Source organism: Manis javanica, chromosome 1 (assembly GCF_040802235.1).
Source record: "Manis javanica isolate MJ-LG chromosome 1, MJ_LKY, whole genome shotgun sequence".
In the NCBI taxonomy this organism is placed as follows: Eukaryota; Metazoa; Chordata; class Mammalia; order Pholidota; family Manidae; genus Manis; species Manis javanica.
The window spans coordinates 117889753-117908518 of NC_133156.1; the positions used below are offsets into that span (position 1 = coordinate 117889753).

Here is an 18766-nt window from a genome sequence, read left to right on the forward strand (position 1 = left end):
TATGACGTTCTATCATGGTGGCACTCCACTGTCAATGGTGATCATAAGCTAAATTCCCAACAAAAAATTAGTGATGAATAAAGGAACAGAATAAAGAAGGTAAGGAACATTTTTAATCTCCTGTTATATGTTGGTGTTTAATCCTTCTTAGTCCAATGATGTCAGTGTTACTATCATCACTTTATAGATGAAAAAACCAAGGTAACTAATTTGCCCCAAGTTCAAACAGATAGTAAGTAATGGATAAGAGATTCAAGCCCAGGTTTCCCAAATTCTGGAATCCATGCTTTCTCCAGTGAACATACTGCTGTAACACCTCCCACACAGTTAAATGGCTCGATTTATTCAGAAATTTTTCCTACCCTAGCTAGTTCTCTCAGGTATCCACATAATTTAGACAGGAAAAAATGTCTGGCTTCCAAAACAATCAGAATAAATCTAAGTATAAAGAGGGTAGTTCTGCTCACCTTCCTTCCCATTTTATTAGCTGATTCGGTTTTCTGCTTGTTTTCCTGAGTGGTAACAGCAGCAAAGGGCATACTCCCAGAATCCACCCAGTGCCTTTAATATGATAAGTGCCCCATACATGTGGAACTAAAAGCAAACAATCTAGTTCTTTACAATTAAGATAAAAGAAACAGGAAAGACAGAATTTCAATAGTGATATCCATGTATAAAAATTTGCCATGCTCAACAAATTTCAAAGATCTGATGATTTCTGAGACTACTTTGTGGGATAGTTCAGCAAAAGTCATTCAATTCTTTCTTTAAAAATCTTTTATGTACATATAAACACAGGCATTTTCCAATTTGATAGACTCAATTTAAAACCATCCAGTATATCTAAACAGGTGTGAGGAATGTCCCAGGGGTTCAAATGACCAATTCAAATACCTTTTGGGAGACTTAACCTTGAGAAGTCCCATCTCTGCCTGCAGGTAAAATCCGCAAGAGTAACAACTGACCCCAGACCAGGTAAAGATGATAAGAGCAGAGGGTCCACCACCAACTAGGGAGGTGGAAAGGTCTTGTTGGTATGCAAAATAGGAACTCAGAAGAGAGATTTTTCCAAAGAAATAGTAACATCAAAAATGGCACTACTCTTAAGATGTATTGAGCTGAGTTTGTAGCCAAGAGCTAAAACCCAAACATTTACATACAATATTGTTATGTTAGAGGGTGCTTTCTAGCTCTTAAAAGACCCAACTGTAAGCTTATTTTCAAAATATACTACTCTCCAAAAAGAATAACTGCCTGTATACTCAGCAAGTATCTATTTCATGCAGATTTACAAGTAACAAATGTTAAACTCAGCAAATGAGATTAGATAAAATTTGGGCCTAGATAATACCTTACACTTACATACTTCACAATTTTCATAGTACTTGCATATATGACTTTACTTAATTTCCATAACAACCTTCTCAGAGAGAGAGAAAATGTTTATATCCATCTTACTCATAGGAGATTTAGGCTCATCAAAATTAGATAACTTACTCAGAGTTGTGTAGCAAGTAAATGGTACAGCAGAATTACAATTCCTGGCTCCTGGCTTCTGGCTCCTAGTCCTGGGCTGCCTGCACTAGATGAGACCTTGAAAGTACTATAGAGAAAAATATTAACAACTGTGCAATGTGTGCCGGGTCTGAATTCCTTTCATAAACTATCATCTAAAAGGAGTCACCTGAGAGGTTCACCAATGGTGTGCTAGAGCCAGCTCTTCTGGCTGGGAGCCAATTATTACATTTTGGGGAATTTAAAGCTGATTATCTTAAATACAGTCATTATTAAGTATTAAGTATATAATCTTACAATTAAATAAAAATATTAAAAGTGCAGGTGATAATTACTCAAAATGTATCACTTCTCACTTTGCTGCATTTTACCATTATCTATGCTCTTCAGGTTACTTACCTCTACTGTATCTGTATCAGGAAAAAACTGTATAATAATATATTACTGTGCATCTCTTCCCAAGTTCAACCTCAGGGGTGTCATGTAGGTAGCTTGAAGTCGGCTGTGGCAAGAAGATGTGACCTCCGTTCCCCCAGCCTCCATTAGCTCTCTGCTATCTTGCCCTGCAAACCCACCTCCTTTCTTCAAACACAAAAGTGAAAGTGTTAGCATGATCTTAGCCCCAAGGAGTTATCAGCCCACAAGATCCACAGGTAGTCAAGACAGGTTCAGGGAGAACTTCACAATAATATGTAAGAGAGGAATTAAACCTTTCCCCGAAGTTTGCTTGACATGTCTTCCTGGGAAAATCCAGGAAAACAAACTTTATCAGAGCTGTTCCTTATACAGCACTAAAAGAACTCATCTGGCTCCTTTCAGGAGTTGCTTAACTTTCTGTATTTGCTTTCATGGAACAGCATTCTCATGCTCCATCTCTCCATCTCTATTTCTCTCTGTGTGTCCTAGATTTACTTACCTCCTAGTTATCTTTCAAATCCACCAGTTTCTCTGTACGCAACCACCACTCCCCTAGAGCCGACCATTATCCCATCTCACTTGGCTTATTGCAACAGTTTTTTAAACTGCTCTCCTGGCCTCCTTTTTAGTTAACGATAGTTAGCATGATCTTAGCAAAACACAAATGTGAGGCTAACACTCCCAATTTTTCATTCATTCAATTAATATTTTTAAAGTACTTAGTACATGCAAAATTTTGCCTTTAGAATTCAAGTCAAATACTTTAGCAGGGCATACAAGGCCTCCCTCCAGTTTCCCAGTTCAGTGTTTCATTACTGCTCAGCTATAAACCAGCCCTCCCATCAAGCTAATATATACCTGGTCAGATTTACCTGAGCTCCTGCCCAGGATACTCAGCCCCCTTTGTTATCTGCTAATATCTTTGTCTTTAGGCTGACACACCTTTTCTTGTGCAAGAGTAATTCATAAAACAAAGTATTGGTAGGTGCATTTTTTGGAAAAATGGTAAAGAAATGTCAGCAACTACATTTAAGTAGGATTGTATTGCTTTATTGTTAACTGAAGACCTTCCTTTGTGGCCATTTTAAATGTTAATACGCACTGTAGCATCTGAAAATAACACTGATTTTTTGACAGTAGTTTACCGTTGATCAAGACTTTTTCGAAGCTAGGTTATTTTGTCTTTCCTCACTAACTGTGTAAGCTGTTTAGTTATGATGCGTGGTTGCCTCACAGTGCATTTTAATATCAAATATTTTAAACCAAGAAGGGATTTTTCCACTGCAAAGTAGACAAGTATTAAATACTCTTCAGCCAATTTATTTTGCAACTTCTTAAAAAAATGTACCAACCCAGGTGGAGGCGGTGCCGGTGTGGCGGGCGTCTGGGTAGCCAGCTCAGGCAGCAGGCGGTGAGTGATGAGCACCCCCTGGCAGGAGCCTCCCTGCCAGCACCCAGACCCAGCGCTCCGCAGTGTCACCTCCAGCATTTCCAACTCTGCCTGGACCCACTGCCCACCTGCAAGAGTCTGACTGCTCTGGGCACCTCAAACCAGTGGAATTGATAAAGAAAATATTCAACACAGCCGTCAAAGTTAGCAAACCGCCTTTTTCCTCTGGATACAACGACACATTGCATGGAGGAGAGCAAAAGCTCAGACGATTGGATGGACATACTGACAGTTCATCAGGGGAACAGCTGTGTTGCCATTTCTTCGAACTGGTTTGTCCAACTTTGTGGGTACTGCCGGCTGTGTCAGGGAGAGGCCGTTAACCCTCACTGCGCTGTGCTGGGCAAAGAACATGTGGAGTCAGAGAATGGGCCAACCATGTAACCGCCCTGGGACAGCATTTTGACACACACATCATAGAGTAATGCAGGTCACCATGAAGGGCAAGAATGTGGACCTGATTTCCAAAACTGCAGTGGAGCTCTACTCCCTGGCTCAGAGATGTAGGAAGAACAATGGGAAGACAGACATATGGTTAGAGCTGAAACCTCAAGGTCGAATGCTAATAAATGCAAGGTACTTTCTAGAAATGAGGGACACAAAGGACATGAGTGAATTTGAGACAGAGGGCCTCTGCTTTGCATCACCACCAAGGAGCCATCAAACAGGCCGAGGTCCACCACGTCAAGTGCCATGAGCTCACCACCACCTTTTTCTCACAGCCCACGTTTTGCTCTGTCTGCCATGAGTTTGTCTGGAGTCTGAACAAGCAGGGCTACCAGTGTCGACAATGTAATGAGGCAATTCACAATAAGTGTATTGATAAAGTTATAGCTAAGTGCACAGAATCAGCTATCAATAGCTGAGAAATCATGTTCCACAGGAGAGGTTCAAAATTGACATGCCACACAGATTCAAAGTCTATAATTATAAAAGCCCAACCTTCTGCAAGCAATGCGGGACCCTGCCGTGGGGCTGGCCAAGCAAGGCCTCAAGTGTGAGGCATGTGGCATGAACGTCCATCAAAAATGCCACAGAAAGGTGGCCAACCGTTGTGGCATAAACGAGAAGCTAATGACTGAAGCACTGGCAATGATGGAGAGCATTCAACAGGCTCACTGCTTAAGAGATACTGAACACATCTTCAGGGAAGGCCCAGTGGAAATTGGCCTCCCATATTCCATGAAGGGTGAAGCAAAGCTGCCATATATACCAGTACCGGGGAAAAGAGACCCTCAGGGAATTTCCTGGGAGTCTCCCTTGGATGAGACAGAGAAAGTGTGCCATCGTCCAGAACCTGAACTGAATGTAGAAAAACCATCTCTACATATGAAATTAAAAATTGAGGATTTTTATCTTGCACAAAATGTTGGAAAAAGGAAGTTTTGGCAAGGTCTTCCTAGCAAAGTTCAAGAAAACCAATCAATTTTTTGCAATAAAGGCCTTAAAGAAAGACGTCGTTTTAATGGATGACAATGGTTGAGTGCACCATGGTGAAGAAGAGGGTTCTCTCCTTGACCTGGGAGCATCCGTTCTTGACGCACATGCTCTGTACATTCCAGACCAAGGAAAACCTCTTCTTTGTGATGTAGTGTCTCAAAGGAGGAGACTTAATGTACCACATCCAAGTCTGCCACAAATTTGATCTCTCCAGAGTAAAGTTTATGCTGCTGAAATCATTCTTGGTCTGCAGTTCCTCCATGCCAAAGGAATTGTCTACAGGGACCTAAAGCTAGATAATATTCTGTTAGACAAAGATGGACATATCAAAATAGCAGACTTTGGAATGTGCAAGGAGAACATGCTCGGAGACGCCAAGACAAATACTTTCTGAGCGGGACCTCTGACTACATCACCCTGGAGATCTTGCTGGGTCAGAAATACAACCACTCTGTCGACTGGTGGTCCTTTGGCGTCCTCCTCTACGAAATGCTAGTAGGCCAGTCACCATTCCGTGGGCAAGATGAGGAAGAGCTCCTCCACTCCATCCTTATGGACAACCCCTCTTACCCCACGATGGCTTGAAAAGGGGGCTAAGGATCTTTTAGTAAAGCTCTTCGTGAGAAAACCAGAGAAGAGGCTGAGCGTGAGGGGAGACGCCCACCAGCACCCTATGTTTCAGGAGATCAACTGGGAAGAGCTGGAAAGGAAGGAGACTGAGCCACCCTTCCAGCCCAAAGTGAAATCACCGTATGACTGCAGCAATTTCGACAAAGAAATCTCAAATGAGAAACCCCGCCTGTTACTGGCTGACAGAGCACTGATCAACAGTATGGACCAAAACATGTTCAGAAACTTTTCCTTCATTAACCCAGAGATGGAGAGGCTCATATCCTGATTCGCCTCCCCAGACACACAAAGGAATTTGCCTTCTGTGAACTTGTTCAAAGGACACTCCTTGGTTCCTTTTCAACTTGGAAAAGAAAAGAAACACTGGTCGAGGGGAGCCCTGAATAGGTTTTTATGGGGATTCTTCACAATAAACATAACCTGGAAAAAAATGTACCCATTGTTCCATTCTTACCAGCATAATCATAACAGGGATTTAATTTACACTGATGTTCAAGTCCCACTGGGTTTTTTTTTTTCTTTCCTTCCCAGACCCAGTGAAACTGTAATCCCCCACCAGGCAGAACCAATCGATTATCTGTCCTCTGTCTCCCAGGCCAGGCCAGACCAGTAGAGGGCTGATAGCCAACATCTGAATGAGCTAAGTGGGTGGGAATGGAACCAAAGCCGAAAAGACAGGATCCCACCACCCCATTCTTCCTTCAACCCCTGCACATTTCTAGGCTTGATTTTCTGAATGATACCATCAATTAGATTGCAGATGGTGTCAGATTCATAAGTAAACCAAAAACAGCCCTCATTGAGTATCATCCCATTAAGTCTCAGCTTAAGAGTCATTTTCTTGCTGGAGTCTTTCCTGGGTTTTATAGTTATGTGTGCCAACTTCATTGGCCCCACAATACTTCCCACATTGACTTAAGTGTCTGTGATTGTCTTTCTCCCCATCTGAGCTACTAACTCTCTGAGTGCAGGACTAACACTATTCCTTGACCTCCAGCATAATGAGTCTTCAACAAATAGTTATTGAATGTGTAAATGAATGAATGATCATTGCATTATATTTTCACAAGTATTCCCAATATTTCCTCACTTCTGTCTTATTTCATGTGGATTTTTCTCCAGGTACAAACTGAAGAAGATGATTTTGAAACAGATTTCTACAAGGATTTAATTCCTCTTGAAAAGAATGAAAATCAACAAACCTCACATTGGGGGGAACAACAGAGCACCTTCCACGTACCAATTTTTTATTCCTCAAAGAAAAGTCAAAGCAACTCCCATAATTCTGCCTTCAAACAAGCTATTCAAGCCTCCCACAAAAAGGTAATGAAAATGGTTCTCAATCTTTTTCTTTTTTTTTGTTTTTTGACTTTTCAGCCCATGGGTGCCTTGTTTCAACCAGATTTTTTAAATTAAGGTATTATTGATATATAATCTTATGAAGGTTTCACATGAGCAACATTGTGGTTAATACATTCACCCATATCATCAAGTCCCCCTGACCCACCCCATTGCAGTCACTGTCCATCAGCATAGTAAGATGTTATAGAGACATTACTTATCTTCTCTGTGCTATACTGCCTTCCCCGTGATCCCCCTACATTTTGTGTGCTAATCATAATGCCCTTTAATCCCCTTCTCCCTCCCTCCCCCCCACCCTCCCCCACCCCTTTTCTTTGGTAACCACTAGTCCCTTCTTGGAGTCTATGAGTCTGCTGCTGTTTTGTTCCTTCAGTTCTGCTTTGTTGTTATACTCCACAGAGGAGTGAAATCATTTGGTACTTGTCTTTCTCCACCTGGTTTATTTCACTGAGCATAATACCCTCTAATTCCATCCATGTTGTTGCAAGTGGGAGGATTTGTTTTCTTCTTATGGCTGAATAATATTCCACTGTGTATATGTACCACCTCTTCTTAATCCATTCATCTACTGATGGACACTTAGGTTGCTTCCATATCTTGGCTATTGTAAATAGTGCTGCAATAAACACAGGGGTGCATATGTCTTTTTAAATCTGGGTTCCTCATCCTTTTATTCTTTCTTGAAAATAACACCAATTCCAGCAGTCATGCATCAAAAGGGGAAAGGTATTTCTATCAAGTCAATAGGATTTCTAATACAGATTTAAACAGATTTTGTTTTGTTATATCCCATTTCAAAGATTATGGAAGCAATATGTATAACAAGGATTCCTTTTTATATGTATTGGCTGTGTTTATGGTTGTGTTTTGTTTATTTTAACTTGTCTTGTTGTTTTAGGTATATTTCCCATAAACAACATGTAACAGACTTGCTTTATTGATGTAATCCTACAGTCTTAGGCTTTCTTAGGGAAACTCAGCCAACTTAAATTTAGTACACACTGGGACATAATGGATCTCTGGCAACTTGTTGCACTGATGGACAGTGACTGCATTGGGGTATGGGTGGGGACTTGATAATATGGGTAAATGTAGTAACCACATTGTTTTTTCACATGAAACCTTCATAAGAGTGTATATCAATTATACCTTAATAAAAATTTTTTAAAAATTAGTACACACTGAGATACTTGATGTATTTCTTACATCTTAATTTTTCTCACTCATTTTACTTTGTTGTTCTTTCTAGTTTCTTTTCTTTTACATCTTTGTCACATTTCATTTACTCCTTCTTGTCCTTTTGGTCATTTTGGAAGTTTTACCAATCTTTTGAATTCTGCTTGTAGTTACCTTTCTCTAGTTAAGAAACATAATTCAACCTATGTTTTTCTTTTATTACATGACATAATATTTATATCCCCCTAAAAGACGTTTTACTATTCCCCACATGCCATCCTCACCATCTTCTTGAGAATGTATTTGCTTGTTCATTTCCCCATCTGTATCATTACAGGCCTCCCAAACCTTGTTTTATTACAGGTTGAGTTTATTCTCCCCGGTTCTTGTCCTTGCTGCAACAAAGAATTGAAAGGCAGAGACACAGTAGCAAAGCAGAATGAAAGTTTTACTTGAATACACTCCAAGGGAGGAGAGGACAGAGTCAAGGCAGACAAGGGCAGGAAGGGAAGCTCTTCTAACTCCTGCTCAGCATTGGGCAAATCCCTTGCCAACTCCTAAAGCCAGGTCACCTGGCATCCAGTGTCTACTTGAATCTGTATGGCCTGGGAACTAAGTCCCTACCACCCCATGATTTGGGGGAGCTGCAGAGCACTGGATGGAGTGAGATTATGTTCTGAGAACTTCCCAAAGGCAGAGAAAGGAGATTTTCAGGCAGGCTATTAAAGAGCATGATTGTGCAGCTGCAGGCCTGTCAGGGTCACCCAGGCCATGGGAACTTAAAGGCCCAAATCAGAGCTTTCAGTGGCCCCTCCCTACTTATCTGGAATAGAACTGAGAGAGAGACACACCAGAAGAAAAGGGAGTGCAGGAAACCTCAGAGAGGAGCATGCTTAAGGGTTTAAGGTCTGGGGTTTTATACTGCTTTTTGGGTAGGAGTCAGCATAAAGCATGATGTATACTTTGAAGTTTTGTCTCAAGAATAGGGTTATTTAGGCAACTGACTTTCAGTAAAACAAAATCTGTTTAAATCTGTGGTCTGGATTTCAGCATTCTTTATCCACATAGGTTTATTTACACTTTGGAGGTTCTGTCTCCTCTTCTGGTTAGAAAGTTACTTAACTAAGGGGCTGGAAGAAGAGGAAGAACAGCGTATACATTAAGTTAAAGAATAAGGTGAGCCTTTTCAGCAGGCTAAGTAGATTTTACCATGGCATGACCCTCGTCTTATTTCCCTACTATACCTCATGGGATAGGGCAGCAAAGTCCTTGATTGATTTGATTGACTTTCTCTATCTGGGGAATATCTGGACATTCCAAGTCACTCCTGGCCTTTGAAACTTCAACTAGTTAACTCAATAACTCTGTGAGTCCCCTCTGGCTCTCTGGTTTTATCTGGTTAACTCGCTGAGTCCCTTTTAGTGGGCTTTATTCTCTCTCCACCCCTCTCAGTCTGTCTTTCTGCCTAACAGTTTTACTGAGATAGTTCAAAACCTTTGTGTTCCAAGTTATTCTTAGGGATCATTTTGTATTCATTTATATATTATATATGTTTGCTTGTATTCTGACTCTTATATTCTCTACTTAAAAGATTCCTCCCATAACATTTATAAATTCCAAGTTCATAGACTGTATTTTATATTTGTGTTATAGTTTATATTATGTATTTGTGTCTGTGTGTGTGTGTGTGTGTGTGTGTGTGTGTGTGTGTGTATTGTGTGTATCCCATTTACTCATTGCCATTCTTTTCCTCTCAACTTCCTTTTCTTGAGACCCTTGGTCTCATTTAGTTGTCATACTTTTAATATTTTCCTCAGGTAGCATACATCCAAATTATAGTCCCTAAATCCTTATATATCTAAAAATACCTGTCTATTCCCTAAGCAATAAAGATAAACAAAGAATATCTTGGCTGGATATAGGATTCTTGATTTCTATAATCTATAATCTTGGATATAGGAATCATAGTCTTCTCTTGACAGTTGGTGGATATTACTCTACTATCTTTTAATTTCCATTGATGCAAAGAAAAAAAAATCACATGAAGAGCTGATTTTCTTTCTTTTGTTCTGTCTGGAAATGTACGGTTTTTTTATTCATAGAATTTAGGTTATGTCTAAGTATTAGACCTTTTCCCTTAATCTTTCCAGGAATCAATGGACTCTTTCAATATGTAAAGATACATTTTCATCCATTAATCTTTCCCTCATCTGTTCTTTTTTTTCCCTTGATTCAAGTTAAAACTCCTGGATAGGTTTTCCAACTCTTAAATTATTTAAATAATAGATTTCTATTAGATATTTTTAAACATTCACAAGTGTTTTTTAAAATAGTGTCTGTTCCTCATTATAGCCACTACTCTTAAGTAGTATTTGTTCTTTCCAAAAAGGTGAAGGGGGAGACTGAGACCTGAATCACAGAACCTGAGAGGGAGGAAGTGAAAAGAATAGACATAGGTACCAATTCTGGAACCAACAGGACCAGCACCTGGAGGGCACATTTATGGCTTTTCCTGTCTTTACCATAGTACTCCCATATTTTTTCATCCATTCATACAGTTATATAAAATATGAGCCCTTATAGCACTTTACAGATCAGGTTCCTAAGCATTTTAATTATCCTGAAAAGAACTGTAAGGGGTTATCAAAGTAGATGTTTTTAACATCATTTTGCAGATGAGTAAATAGAAGTCCATATATTCATTTGTAACTCAACAAACATTTATCAAATACCTGCAAAGCTAAGTAGTTTCCATGATCTTACAGTGAGTAAATGCTGTAGCTGGGAATTGAGATCGCTTTGTCTGAATTTTTCCCACTATTCACTACTTTACACTTCAAGCTATTTACTTATTCACTCATTCATTTAATAATAATTTCAAAAAACTGTATAAAGAGTACAGCTTTGGTGGACATGTTTAAAAAACGGAATAAAATAGATTCCTTTTAAAATATAGATTGTTAGCTCATTTTTTAATGAACTATGGGTCATATAGTATCTCTCAAACTTGCCAAGTTATATTCTTAAAATAAGTTAGCTTCAGATTTACTAGGAATTCAAAATACATATCCCCAGGACCTTCTCTTAATTTACTAACTCACAATATCTGGGATTGGGCATGTGATTCTGGCTTTTTTTTTTTAAGTCCCCCAGCTTATTTCATATTCAAGATTGGAAATAACTGCCTAAATACAGTCAAAGAAGGGGAGGGAAATGGAGATATTGAAACATGTAATATGCATACAGATGATCAACCTCAACATTAAGATTTGCCTTACAGAATTGGTTTATAAATGTTTCAGACATTCTAGAGAACACTTGTAAAACCCATATCTGTACAGCTATTGTTTGATCCTCTAGTGATATGCATGCAAGTGGAACTATTTCAGGCTATTCACAGTATCAGGTTGAAACATATGGAACTGTTGATGTTCAACCATTTTTCACTTACAAAACTGTGCAACCTGTAGTCTGTGATTAGCTCTCCACAGAATAAGGAGATCTCAGGCTAAACAGAAGATGCTACTGCAACCTCTCTTAGTCTTCAAATAATGAAAACAAGGTACCACAAATTTGAAAATCAATCTAAACTTTCAGTTGAGCTAAATGGTTCATTTATTTATTTTTTCCATCATGGATCAGACTAAACATTTGTTGGGCAGATTGTCTATTTCAAAGTCAAAATGCCAGTTATCTCAGTAAGATTTAGTGCTTTTCTGAGTTATTTGTAAAATGGAACCCACAAAAAGATGGTTAGAATAAAGCAAGATCTCACAGAATGTTGAAATAGATCACATATGGTTAATAACCTGCTATCACATAATTTTTTAGTTTAAAATAGCCAGTTTCTGCCATCATGCACTGACAAATGGATCACCGTGGAGGTGCCTGTGCTAAGTTGGGGTACCAAAATTTCCCTTGTATTTTCCACAATTTAATTTTTAAAGCAACCTGGGAATTTTGAACAGCCCATTTCAGCACCCATATTTGAACAGGCATTTCAGATATAGAGTCACTGTGCTTCTTAATGGGAACACCATGCCCCTCCAACTCTTGAAAGCCATGGTTCTGTGACAAATGTAAGTATTAAACTTAAAAATAAAATTAAGAGACACTTAAAATGTAAGCTTCACAAAGGCATGAACTTTATTTGCCTTATTCATTTCTGTGTCCACAACATCTGAGATAGCTAAGCAGTAACTGCATTGAAGAATGCAGGAAGGACGGAGGGAGGGATAAAGGGAGGAGGAGAGAAAGAAAAAGAGAGGTAGGGCATGAATTGTGACTCTTTCTCAGTTCTTGTGATAATTTTTTTCTTTTGTGTTAACTGTCATTTGAGTGCCATAATTATGTCATACAGGCAGATAGCTGTCTAATAATTTATAACTACAAAAGGTTCTTTAGCTAAAATATGCTCCTTTCTCTTTCTCTATTACTTAAACACTACAATTTGCTATAATTGTGAGATCAAATAAAAACATACAATTAAAGAAACAATATACATGGATACAGTCATAAAACTCAGTGGCTGTGTACAAGGACAATTTATGGGAATGAGATATGAGGCATAATACCAACCACTTAATCTAAATTGACCTGGCATACCACGAAATGATTTTTAAAAGACTCAAATAGTTCTGCTTATGGGTGGAGGATAAGGAGTATAAATAATTTCGATTCATTTTACCCAAGTCATTTGAATCTTAGTATTTGGATTGAAAGGGGTGTGAAGTTTCAATTTCAAGAGAATTTAAATGCTTTTCTGTTGTAGTGACAAAATTTTGACATGAATCTCAGTTGCATTATCTCCAATTAAAAATTTACACAATCCTTTTACAACTATTTGCATTAGCAAGGCTTTCTAAATAAAAACAGCAGGGATGCAGCCATGATTGACATTCAAGAGAGAAAGATTTACTTTCCTGATAATTGATCTCTTTTTGGTGCTTCATTCTCAGTCTCACAGTTGACATTATTGAGATAATCTGTTCTGTTTAGCACTGTGAACATCTCAGGAAAGGTACTGGAAAATAAAAAGAAAATTATAATTTTGTATGAAATCTTGCAATAGGGAGTTAAAATTGTAATACCATGATTGGAATGAAGCTAATGATAAATCGATGATATTTAGATGCTGATTGTCTCAGGTTTCATTACCTTTAATCATCTTTTTTCTTACTCTTTTTCTCTCTTCCATGTAGGATTCTAGTTTTCTTAGGATCCATAAAGTGATAAAAGTCTTAAACTTCACAATGAAAACTAAAGATCTGCAGCTTTCTGATGTCTTTTTGAAAGCACTTAACCATCTGCCTCTAGAATACAACTCCGCCTTGTATAGCCGAATATTTGATGACTTTGGGACTCACTATTTCACCTCTGGCTCCCTGGGAGGAGTGTATGACCTCCTCTATCAGTTTAGCAGTGAGGAACTGAAGAACTCAGGTATGCCTTCCTCAGCCCTCATTTTTTATAACCATCACAATAGCATGCAATGCACTTTGCTCTGACCCTATCATTTTAATTGTTCTTTATTGACCTTATTCAGATCCTGCTTTACTTCCAAAATGGTGTGAAGAGCAACCAAAATAAAATAAAAGTAGGAAACTAGGGCCAAAAAAAGAAGGAAAAACAAATATGCTTCACCTCTTGGTTTGGGCATCTAGGAACATACTGTGGTTAACCTAAAAAGAGAGATACTTGCCGTTACCTCAAATAACACAAAATTTGTCCTGGAACTAAATTCTAAAAGAAAATTTACTTAAACATTTTTATAGGAGATAATAAAAAGTTTATAGAACAATAATTACAGCAAGTTCACTAGCAGTCTTTTTTTATTTTTTACATGATTTTTAACTAAAAACCAAGGGCACAAGATGAAACAATAATTAAGGACTTGACAGAGGACTAAGTTAATGTGGGCCAAGTTAGTAGGCACTGACTGATAAACCTGAAAGCAGATGAGAAGCACTTGCAACTTTATATCTTGTGGTATAATCAGTGATATTTTTCAAGAAACCTTGGTTTGTAAATAAATCTTTGTTTCTTAAGTATATTCTTAAATTGCCAATAGCATTTATTATTACAGCTTAAGTATCTTTGGATAAATTTGTTTCGGACTCCTGTATGACATGACACAGATTCCAAATGATGATTCTATCATGTGTCTCTTGAGAACATGGTTAAGAAACTGTGTGGTACCCAGAACTCAACTGAGGAATTACCCAACATAAATAAGAATTCTTGACCACGTAACTTTTATACAAAAGGGACCAGGAATTTATTTTAGAAGACAGCACGAGACTGACCCAGGGTCAATTCCTGTTTTTACATCTCATTATGGCAAATCCTGTTTACAGTGGCTACCCTGAGACTTTCCAAACTTTGAGTGACCAATTATCCCTCATGACCAACTTTTTAATAAAGGAAATGGGATAAATGTCTTTGAGAAGGACTTTTGAGTAATAGTCTTAAAAATGTTTACCCAACAATTACTGAAATCCCACAAGTTTATGCTGTGATGGGCTTTCCACCCTGCCTGACCCTTATGTTTCATTTCAGTTTCCTTTCCATGGGCGCAATGTTTGCAGGTTGAATTCGATGTCTTCTTCCACTGAGAATAACATCAACATTAATGATGAGCAAGAAAGGATGGGAGAAATCTCGGCCCCTGACTTGGTTTCATCTCACCCTTGGGAGGAAATTATTCTGGGCACTGCTGCTGTAGCCCAGAGAATAATTTCTCACTTGATGAGCTATACTCATCATGCATTCAGAGCAGAGCCTCTAAAGGCTTAGTGCTCAGGTCAGCTAAAGAACTATGTGAATCTTTAATCAGCCATCCTGCATTTTAATAGTTGAAGTCTCATAACCAAAATCAAGAGTGCTGAGCTGTGCTTTCCCACTCAAATACTCTCACCTTCCACCTCTTTCTCTGTAATAGAGGTAGAGACTGACATATGCAAAGTAAGGGAAAGAAAGGGAGTTTCAGATGTGATAGGAAACTGCAGATATATTATTATACACATGTACACTCTCTATATAGTATTATAGTGTATATATATATGTATATTCAATAACACATTCTCATTCAATATTCAACTATGTAATATATATTCTTATATTAAATACATATATATATATATATATTTGTCTGAGTCATAGTAATAATAATATTGGTGCACAATTTTAATTGTGGTTAAGATGAAGCACCCTCAGACTCAGGAAGTCTCAATAACATAAATTCTCCATTGGGCATGTTTACCTGTTTTTGCCCACTTTCTGGATGAATATATATTCTGACCTCTACCTTTTTATCTCCTTCTATTCCTTCTCCCTTTACCTAGCTATAACATGAAACTAGAGTATAAGCTTAGTTTTACTTGCTTTAGTCAATAAGAATTATATCCCTTGTTATTAATTTTGAAAAAGTGACTTGAATATTTCATAGTACTCTTTCCCTCAAGAAGAGTAAAACAGAATTTAATTGCTTTTTGTTTGCATCCCTCTATTTGTTCCTCTATTGTTCAGTGTACTATAGTCAGTTTTAAACCTTCAAATAGAGTTGATATTGCTTCAGTGTGCTAGGTGAAAAAGATTCCAGGAATACAGTGAAAATGTTAAACAATGCAAGTATCATAATATGCAAGATGGTGATTTTAAATTCCTTGTGTTGAGAAGTCATTTTATGCTCTGAATTAAAGGTCAAATTTTACTAACACAGTTTACCTTGACCCATTTCTGAAATACTCATCCCATGTCACAGCAAATGAACTCTCAAGTTTGAGAGGATGAGTGCCAGTATCAAGCAACTCCTTTGTCACTATGAATAGAGGTCAGGTGGACAGGGACAGGACATACTGTGGGGAAGAAGAGGCTTATACAGAAATTCACTGATAAAACCTTGATATTTTAATCACTGCTTGACCAACACCATGGCTCATAAGAGGGAGTCATCATTCAAATCTTCAAGGGTTCTCCTATAATCCTCAAAAAAGAATACATTTATAGCCACATAAAGTTTATATGGTAATTATGTTATAGTTAATGAATTGGTTGCCTAAAATTTAATTTTCACTTAGAAATAACAAACTGAATGAAAGAATAAGAAAAGAATAGGAGTTGTGCATGAAATTTCTAATGTAGCCTAGGCTATTTACTGACCTGCTGATAAGAGCAATACTACCTTCATTTTTGTTAAAGATGCATTGTAAACATGAGGGCTTCAAGCCAAGAATGTTTTTACTCCCAACTAGTAACATAACTCTTCAAATGTGTCAAATTATTGAAAACCTATTTAAAAACTATGAAGAGGGCAGACTCCACTCCCAATCCACCCAGCCTCATTTCTCAGTAATCTGTGCCTTCAGATTTCAATTTCAGCGTCACGTCCAAACAGTGCCTCAAGCTCCAAAAGCACTCTCTGCTACCTGTTGTTACCCACAACACCAAGTACCAGTGATGGCAAACCACTGGGCTTTGAAGAGCTGATACTAACAGCTCTGTCTCTCATGGGCTTATCTTTTGCAAAGCAATTTTTAACTACACATCAGAAAAACTTGATTCTAATTCTGGTATTTCAGTTAGAGAAACTGTTAAGGAAAAAGAAACTGATTGTCCTCCAGTCACCACAACACAGATAGGCCGTACCTACTCCACCTGCAATAGCCAGCCCTGGGTCTCTGCACTGTGTGCCCCTCAGTCCCTGACATACACATAGGTTTTGAATTTTGAAGCCATTGAGAATAATGGCAAACATTGTGGTGGGAAAGAGTGACTCAGATGCCAAAATCTTTAAATGATATGCTTGGAAGTTCGGTAAAAGACAAAAACAATGAGGACTAATGATATTAGAAGTGGATGACCTGAGCCTCAGAACATCAGGGTTTTTACAAGACTTAGAAAATGGGAGAGTCATCTATGAAAGTGCTGCTTGGGAAACTAGGAAGATACCAGCTCAAGCTCTCACACCCGACGGGCCTGGGAAAGAGGCAGTCTCGACCTCCCTTGCAAGACAGCAGGGAAAACGTATCAAATAGAGGCTTGGATTAAGGTAAGGAGAGAGAATAGTCAGAACGTGGAAAACAGGAGTTCATAGGTCAGGAAGTCAGAATTTCTGAGAGCAAAACAAAAGGGTTTTAGAGGCAGCCGTGGAGTGAGCAGCTCAGTCAGGGAGAGGAAGCCTAGACGAGTATGAGAATGAATCAGGGAAGAAGCGATATCAACAAGATTTGACATTTTAGGTGACGAATACAGAGAGAAGTGGACTCAGGTCTTGCACAATCACTGTGCCAGAAAGAAGTCCTGACACCGAGGCACCAAACAGAGCATGTGTTCTCCTCCTGATTGGTGCAGCTGTCCAGTGGCCAGCAGGACGGGCAAGGGCAGAGGTTCATGGTGTGCAGGCAACAGGAAGATGCCAACACGATCCCTGCAGGATAGGGCACTGAGATGCCATGTGAGCTTCTTAGGGCCAGTGTGGAAGGGGGAGATGGCAGGGACTCACAAATACCTCCTCTCTTCAGGATTATCTCGGGGCCTGCCAAGGGCAGAATCTCTAAGTAAAAACTTCCTCGAGCTTACTGGAGGTGGAGACGGTGGAGGCTGATGTCGGACACCTGCAGCTCCCGAAGTGCCCAGAACCTCGCTCCTCTCCTCTCCGTTCTCAGTGGCACCTTCCCAGGGATGTTTGTTTATCCTCCCTTTCCTAGGTTTAACAGAAGAAGAAACCCGAAATTGTATCCGGATTGAAACAAGGAAACGCTGGGGGTTTGTTAAGAAAAAAAAAGTGGAACATAGATGCACCACTAACAAGCTGTCAGAGAAGTACGAAGGTACCGTTCTTTCCTTATGAGCTTATCTAGGGTATCCTGAGCCCGGCAGTAGTCTCAGCACCGTCATGACCGTGCTGTTTTTAACTTCTCATTTATTTCATTTCTCTACCTCAGAGCCCCAGGTGTGGTGGTAGCGGAGGAGTAAATAAAATATCATTAGCACTACTTAGAAGGGAAAATGGTTAAAATTTTATTTTCTACTTAGGTTGTTTAATTAACATTTGTTGGTTCTTCCCAGGGGCCAAACTCAGTATCAGTCATTGTGACGTTAAGATGGGCATGAACCAGGCCTTCCTGTCAAGGGGCTTACAAAGTGAAGATACACACGAACAACCATTAAAAATACCGACTGATAAGGGTCTAAGAAGCAACAAAGCCAGAAACCTGAGAGTTGTCCTAAGATTTCGCCCTCTTTCTAGCCTGCACATCCAATAAGTAACCTCTACTTCTTTATTATTACCCGCAGTTATCCCCATCTCTTGGTTTCCATGGGTGTGTCCTCTGGTCATTATTTCCCACATGGATTTTACCACAGAGCCTCCCAGCTGGCCTCCTTCCCCCTAGCCTTGCCTTCTTCCAATCTGTTCTGTGTATTTTCTGTGAGAAGGATCCTCTCCAATAAGACAAGGCAAACCTTACCATGAAACTCTCATGCTTTAACCATGTCATGGTTTCACATAGCCTTAAAGATAAGTTCCTGCCTCTCTCTGCCTAACTTAACTTTACGTGGCCTCCTAAATAACTCATGCTCTCTCCTGTGCCTTCCCATTATAAGTAACTCCTTCCTCTGTGGAAAATTCTCTTATTCATTTACTTTGCCTGACTTCATTCTGCTCAGAAGAGAAGAATGCAGAATCACAGAAACTTCCAAAATATGAGGCTTATATTCTTATGGGGAGACAAAGAACAAATGAAAATGTAATATTTACTATAATTATAAACAGAT

General features: G+C 38.9%; 1 protein-coding gene and 1 pseudogene across 5 annotated transcripts in view; both read left to right on the plus strand.

Annotated features, from left to right (window-relative positions):
- C6 (complement C6) overlaps nucleotides 1-18766 on the plus strand; it is a 60271-nt gene that overhangs the window by 17591 nt on the left and 23914 nt on the right. For all 5 annotated transcript variants that reach the window (XM_017671219.3, XM_017671222.3, XM_073236686.1 and 2 more), the window contains 3 exons: nucleotides 6575-6775; nucleotides 13192-13432; nucleotides 17698-17820. In XM_017671219.3, coding sequence (XP_017526708.3) covers nucleotides 6575-6775; nucleotides 13192-13432; nucleotides 17698-17820 — 565 coding nt within the window. The remainder of the gene's footprint in view (nucleotides 1-6574; nucleotides 6776-13191; nucleotides 13433-17697; nucleotides 17821-18766) is intronic.
- LOC108403862 (protein kinase C theta type pseudogene) lies at nucleotides 8-6568 on the plus strand (annotated as a pseudogene).